The sequence below is a fragment of the Spea bombifrons genome, chromosome 6 (assembly GCF_027358695.1).
Source record: "Spea bombifrons isolate aSpeBom1 chromosome 6, aSpeBom1.2.pri, whole genome shotgun sequence".
NCBI classification, from domain to species: domain Eukaryota; kingdom Metazoa; phylum Chordata; class Amphibia; order Anura; family Pelobatidae; genus Spea; species Spea bombifrons.
The window spans coordinates 25069749-25076589 of record NC_071092.1 but is presented as its reverse complement, the minus strand read 5'-3'; the positions used below and the strand labels follow the sequence as shown (position 1 = coordinate 25076589).

The 6841-nt window shown below is 39.2% G+C and overlaps 1 protein-coding gene across 1 annotated transcript; it reads right to left on the bottom strand.

Annotated features, from left to right (window-relative positions):
* Positions 1–255: 255 nt before the first annotated feature.
* Positions 256–5168, bottom strand: SSTR3 (somatostatin receptor 3). The gene is made up of 2 exons (XM_053468673.1): positions 4798–5168; positions 256–2129 (listed from the first exon to the last, which is right to left on the bottom strand). The coding sequence occupies exon 2, from the start codon at positions 1593–1595 to the stop codon at positions 387–389; it is 1209 nt and encodes a 402-aa protein (XP_053324648.1). The 5' UTR covers positions 1596–2129; positions 4798–5168; the 3' UTR covers positions 256–386.
* Positions 5169–6841: the final 1673 nt, after the last annotated feature.

Genomic DNA, 6841 nt, shown 5'->3' with positions numbered 1-6841 from the left:
CTTGGTTGCGTCAGATGTAGGAGAATTATCATTGAAAAATCAGTCAGGCTATAGCCATTAAATTGGATCACCAACCCCCACCTAACTCAAACAATACAACCTTTGGAGAATAATTGTTCGTATTCTGCTCTTTCGAATTGCATCCTTAATAGTCAGTGTGTCCATTTTTTCTGTTTTTCCTCTTGATATAGTATACTAGAAAACAGAATTGACTGCATTGTGTCTTGTTTATTATTATTTTTATTTTTTACTTCCTTTTCTTTTTTCAATGTGCTGATGATGTTCAAGCTTTGTAATAAAAACTAAAGGTTTATTGTATCTCAGAACTGTAATTGAATGATTTTAACCTGTTGTCAGCGTAACAAAGTCTGTTTGCTTTTTTTGGTTCATAAGTAACTTATTCCCAGCATGTTTTCTTTCTCGCTTGCCCCTAACTCCTCTGGAAGAGCCTTCTGTGCAGATGTGCCCACTTCATGATGTTCATGGTCCTCAATCACATCTGCTCCCCCATTTTCCTTTCTCTCCTCTACTCTTAAACTCTTCACTTCCTGGGAGATACCACTAACCCTGCTTAGCTCTCCCCGTGCTCCTTCATCACCTCCTTTCATCACTCCATGAGCTACCTTCACAGAGGTCCTACAGAGAACACGCCGTAGGCCTCGTTGGAAAGGCCGGGCAAGAAGAGCATAAATTATAGGATTAAGACAGCTATTTGCATAGGAAAGAGCCACCACAAATGAGTAGAGTCCATATAATTTGGGACTTTCTGGGAGTGGCCACAAAAGATTGATTATATTTAGGGCATAAAAGGGCAGCCAGCAGATAATGAAGGCTGTCACTGCAAGAGCCACCATTTTGGTTACTTTGCGCTCTGGACCCTGCCGCCGGTTTGAGGCCGCTCTGACTCGCTGGCCAGATGACCTTAACTGGGCCACAATTAGCACGTGGCAGATACAGATCACAAATAGTGGGCAAAAGAAGCCTAGTGCAGCAGTGTATATGATAAAGCCAGTTCTCCAGGCCTGTGCTGGCTCAGGCCATGCAATGTGACAGGTTCCTGAATTTCCAGGGACTCCAGAGAAGAAAACTACTGGAAGCACAACCAAGAAAGAAAGAATCCACACTGTCATATTTACACATTTAGCCACTTTGGGTCTTCTCCATTTTGCTGACTGGGTTGGACGTACCACAGCTAGATATCTGTCCAAGCTGAGTACAGTCAGGCAAAATATGCTAGTGAATTGATTAACTGCATCCAGGGTCATTACCACACGACAAACAGGAGAGCCAAAGGGCCAGTAGGAAAGTGCATTCTGGGCAGCGAGAAAAGGTAAGCCCAACATGAAAAGATCATCAGCCAGTGCCAGATTCAGGATATAGAGGGCAGTTACTGAATTCTGGCCTGCAGGACTGCGCCATGCAAGGTATATGACAAGAGTGTTACCCCACAACCCTACTGCACATACCACAAGGTAGACAAGAGGGATGAGGAGTCCTGGGGCTGTTAAACTTTGGGTAGATGAAACATTCAAATAGATGGTTGTGTTAACCTCAGTATAGGAGCTTGCAAAAGTAGTTGGAGAAGTTGGTGTCATTTCTGCAGAGAGGTTAATGCAAAATGCTTCTTCTAAAAAAGCTTTCTTTGGTTGGAAAAAGTATGGAATTTAGAACATACATCACTTTCCATATTTGACGTTTTTTTCATAATATTATGCTCTCAGTTGTATTTAATTATACAATACTGTACTCTCAATAGCAGGTTTTCATGTATTAACCAGATAATGTCCATATGTAAGACACATTTTTTTTATTTTATTCTTTCTACAAAGAACCTACTTATCTTACCTACTCTTATACATGACTTATGTGAATATTTGTTGTTTATTAGAATTGCATGAAATTCTTCTTAGGATAGTCAAATGTATTTAGATATAAGGGATTGTTTTTTCTTCATTTCTTTTCTTATAGCTGGTCGTGTATTTGGTTTCAACAATGAGAAAATGTCAAAGTGGTTCATTAAGTGGGGTACAGAGGTTCTCTTCAAAAGGCTGGTTTTAAACATTTCTCACTTTCCAGAAGATTCTCCAATAGTCAGGCACACATTGAACTTTAAAGGAATGAGGTTGTGCCTGTTGAAGAAGAATAGACAGGACAATTTATGCAGAAAAGCTTTACATAAATAAAGCTGTATGCACTTATCTATGCTAAAAACAATATCTTCACCAAGAAAAACCTACACAAGTTAGTATGTAATCTATAAAGGATAAAACAAGAACTGAGTACTGGGTGGAAAAGGAAACAAAGACCTGCATCAAGCCTTAGTGCCACTCCTGTTCTAATACACCTTGAATTTTTAGCGTCTGCATGTTGAATGTGTGTGAATTTATGACCATAAATATTTACTAAATATTAGACCTCTCAATGGATAGTAATGCATTGCTAGTGCAAATATCTTCTACTAAAGGCATGTAGGAAGATATCCAGTACCCACGATACCTAATCAAAGGGAACATTCCTGAATACTTTTTAAACAACCTGGCCCTATGACCCTTACATTATTTACCTTTCATTAGTCTTTAAAAATATTTTATTTCACTGATTTGATAGTGGTGGCAACCTTATGGTTCTAATGAAAATTGTGACTTGTCTGGAGGTAAAGATACTCTGAGTGAAGTAACCTGTTTTAAGGAGGGATCTCAGACTAGAGAGAAAAGCACCATTTTGAATTTTATACTTATTTTAGATATAATAGATACCTCCTGACATGCAGAACCCCTAGGGTTCTTTGCATTCTTCCCTATTTGCTGCCATTAAGTTAATGTGCTGGGTCATGGGGATAGTGGGGGGCCCTCTGTGGGGACAGAAAGTCGGGGTACAGTTTTAAGATGAAATAAAATTAAGTAAAATCCATCATATAAACCCGTATTGGGTATGAAACAGGGTAACGTAATGGAAAAACAGCAGCTACAGAAATAGCCCTCCACTATTCTTTCCTACTGCCACACTGATATTTAAATGCCCGAAATGTAACTGCTGCTTTGCTGTGTGTGCGTATGTGTACTAGAGATGGCACATACAATGTTAACTATTGACTAATCTCCTGCCATGCTGTTAACAGCTGGTAGAATCTGGATTCGAAGAGCCACATGGCAGGGCTAAGCATTGCAGACCTCCAGGTTGATGCCACACACTTCATGGTTATCCCATCTCCCGAAAATAAAAGACTATTTTTATACTTTCTACATTGTCTACACTATGGAACCTTCCGACATGCCAAATTTCAATTTTAGCATGTTTGTTGGAAAGTATGCTAAACATTTCAAACAGACACACAGATATCCACAAATGTCAATTATGATATATATATATATATATATATATATATATACATATATCATTGTGAACCCAATGTGTATAAATGCTAATTATACCAGTTTGTATCATATCATTGCATTTCAGTTGCCCAGACATTTCATTTAAATTATAGTTTCATTTGTGAAATGTTCATGGGTAATTAGTTTTGCAACATTTATTTCTTTATTAAAATCCAGCATTAAAAATGACTTCAACACTCCATCTTAAATGATCTCATAACAAGCTTGGCCCCGTGGCATTGGATGTTTTCCATGGTGATGTTGGTTTAAATATCTCTGGTGGTTCACATGTTAAAAAGCCAGCTAGCCCAGTTGATGAATTACTTTTGACAGCTCAGTGGTCTAAGACTTGACACCTTAAATATTGTTGTCCTCTTGAGCTTTGGGAGTTGCCATAGAGATGCTGCTTATAGTTGGAATGAGGCCTTGTTTATTACAATGGTAAATAATTAAAGTTTAGTCTTGAGGCTGTTTTAAGGAGTAATACTTAGATTTCAGACAAGCTCTTTGCTTTCTTAAAGCTGCAGATTCTCCTGTCACGTATTTAAAGAGAGGATAAAATTCATAAAAGAAAAGCGTTGGCCACTTCTGGCACTTATGGAGTTACTTATTTTAACTTATCCTTTATCAGTTAACTGATACGTATTGCTCTGCCCCATATGCCTGTATCATTGTGTGTCTGGACTCTGATGATTAACTTCCCGGCTTTAACTTAGCTCTAGCGCAAGGAGACTTTAATTCTGGTGCAGAAAGGACACCATGAAACTGAACGACATATACAGCAACAATGCAAAAGGGACACACACACACACAAATTAATTTTGAAACATACTTACAAAGATAAAAAATGGAAATAATACATGTTCATATCCAGACACTCAAAAGAATACAAAACATGGTTTTCGGTTAAATAACTAAATTTAACAGTAACACGACCACAGTCGCAGAAGCACCGTGACGCACTACAAAAGATGAAAAAAAAATCCCCAAAACTCACACAAGGTTACTTGTAGATACAGCAAGAGACAAGAGTACATAGACAGTCATGCAGAAACTGAAGCGAAATATACAGATGTTATAGACACACAATTAGAGACATACAATGGTAAATGTCAGCTACATAGTGACAACTGCTGCAAGATTAACACACAGGATGGATAGACAGAGGGACACAAGACTAAAACAAACACAACCTATCACATTAATATAACCATTTTGGTAAGAAAAAGAAAAAACATTCATTTCATAAATAGAGTATATAACTTCCAAGCTACATTTCTGTGTGCAAATAAAAAATAATTAATACAGGTGTATAATGCAGGTATAGGCATCTGTTACATTTATACAAGATAGGGATCCCACATGTACAGTGATAGTTTTGCTTTCATAGGCATGCACCTATTTAAAGACTCTTGATACTCACAGCTGTGTCTGATGCTACATCTCGGGTAAAGATGTTTTTTTCTTGCCAGCCACTACGTCGCTTGGTTCTGTCTCACAGGTACAGGTAAGCTGCTCTGGACCTGCTGATTGCCTTTCTTTTTTTCTAGGACTCTTACTTCTCTCTTTCCATTTTTCCTAGTCCCCTTCTCATTCTGTGTCTCTCTCTCTGTATTAAGGATTTGCCTGTCAGTAGCACACAGGTTGCAAACCAATCAGTGACTGGGAAGGTGGAAAGAGGGGGAGTGAGTGGGAGTGAGGGAGAGAGAGATCTATAAATACATAGGGAGAGAGAGAGAGGGATGGACAGAGCAAAGTGAACAAAAATGAAAAAAGGAGAAAGGAGATGAATGCAGAAAGAGTGTTTAACACTTTCTTAAACGGTTACATCAACTCTTTCAGCGTATGCACTGTTTTTTTTAGTGCCATAAGGCATCATACTGAGTTACCTTAATAAAAAAAAACCTTGTTTTGCAAATTGGACGAGGGCATCATCTATAGTCTTGGCATTTAGCTCCTGGAATAGTGTAGATCATTTAGTTTTAAAAACCTTACATTTGAACAGAAGGGTAAGCTTGAAAGTCTGAGTAGACAAGGAGTTAATAGCAGTCATGCTGTGACCCCCCCTTCTCACTGCGTCATACCTCATACTCATTCTTCCCCTTTCTGTCTCATTCATTTTTCCGCATGCATTTATCGCCCCCCCACCCATTCAGTTCTTTTTCTCTGCTTACCCTAACACACACATACAAGAATATGCACAACTGCATTGCCTGTACCAACGTCATTCTGGTCTCCCTAGATAACACACATTCCATCACATCCAGCTGCAGTCGTATCATATGCGCATTATTAAATAATAGTTTTGGGTAGACAGATACATACAAGCTTTGGAATACGCACGCATTGGTTATGTGCAGACACATGTTATAAAAATCCTGAGAACAAAAAAAATATTATAGTATGCAAATCTCATATGCTCTTATAGGCAAAACTAAAATTAAAAATAGTTTATTAGGAGGGTGAGCCAAACAGTAATACACTCTGTGACCAAACGTATGCTCACTGGCCACTTTATTAGGTACACCTTGCTAGTACCGGGTTGGATCCCCTTTTGTCTTCAGAAGTGCCTTCATTTTTCGGGGCATAATTTCTAAAAGGTGCTGGAAACATTCCTCAGAGATTTTGGTCCATGTGGACATGATGGCATCACGCTGTTGCTGCAGATTTGTTGGCTGCACATCCATGATGTGAATCTCCCATTCCACCACATCCCAAAGGTGCTCTATTGGATTGAGATATGGTAATTGCAGAGGCCTTTGGAGTACAGCGCACTCATTATCATGTTCAAGAAACCAGTTTGAGATGATGTGAGCTTTGTGACATTATCCTGCTGGAAATAGCCATCAGAAGATGGGTACACTGTGGTCATAAAGGGATGGACATGGTCAGCAACAATACTTGACTTGGGTGCCAGCCAACTCTTCCTGTTCATCTTCGTGAGGCAAAAATCTTCATATTCCACAAATATTTGGCCATTCCTGTGTTCGGTTCATGCGAATATTCATGTACATTCCTTGTGTTCGTTTTTGCCATTTTTTGTAGAAGGGGTTAATATGGGGTTAGCACTGTATGCACTGCGCAGCAGCTTTGACACCAGGATTTTAAATGTCTGTACTAAGGGGCCCAAAGTGTGCCAAGAAAATGCCCCCACACCATTACACCACCAGCCTTAACCGTTGATAGAAGGCAGGATGGATCCATGCTTTCATGTTGTTTACACCAAAGTCTTTCCCTACCACCTGAATGTACCAGCTGGAATTGAGACTCATCAGGCCAGGAAACATTCTTCCAGTCTTCCATTGTTCAATTTTGTTGAGCCTGTGCAAGTTGTAGCCCTAATTTCCTGTTCTTAGCTGACAGGAATGGCACCCGGTGTGGTCTTCTGGTACTGTAGCCCATCTACTTCAAGATTTGAAGTGTTGTGTGTTCAGAGATGGTAATCTGCATACCTTCATTGTAACGAG

Coding starts and splice junctions, on each gene's coding strand:
- SSTR3 (XM_053468673.1), bottom strand. CDS start 1,595: ATGACACCAACTTCTCCAACTACTTTTGCAAGCTCCTATACTGAGGTT.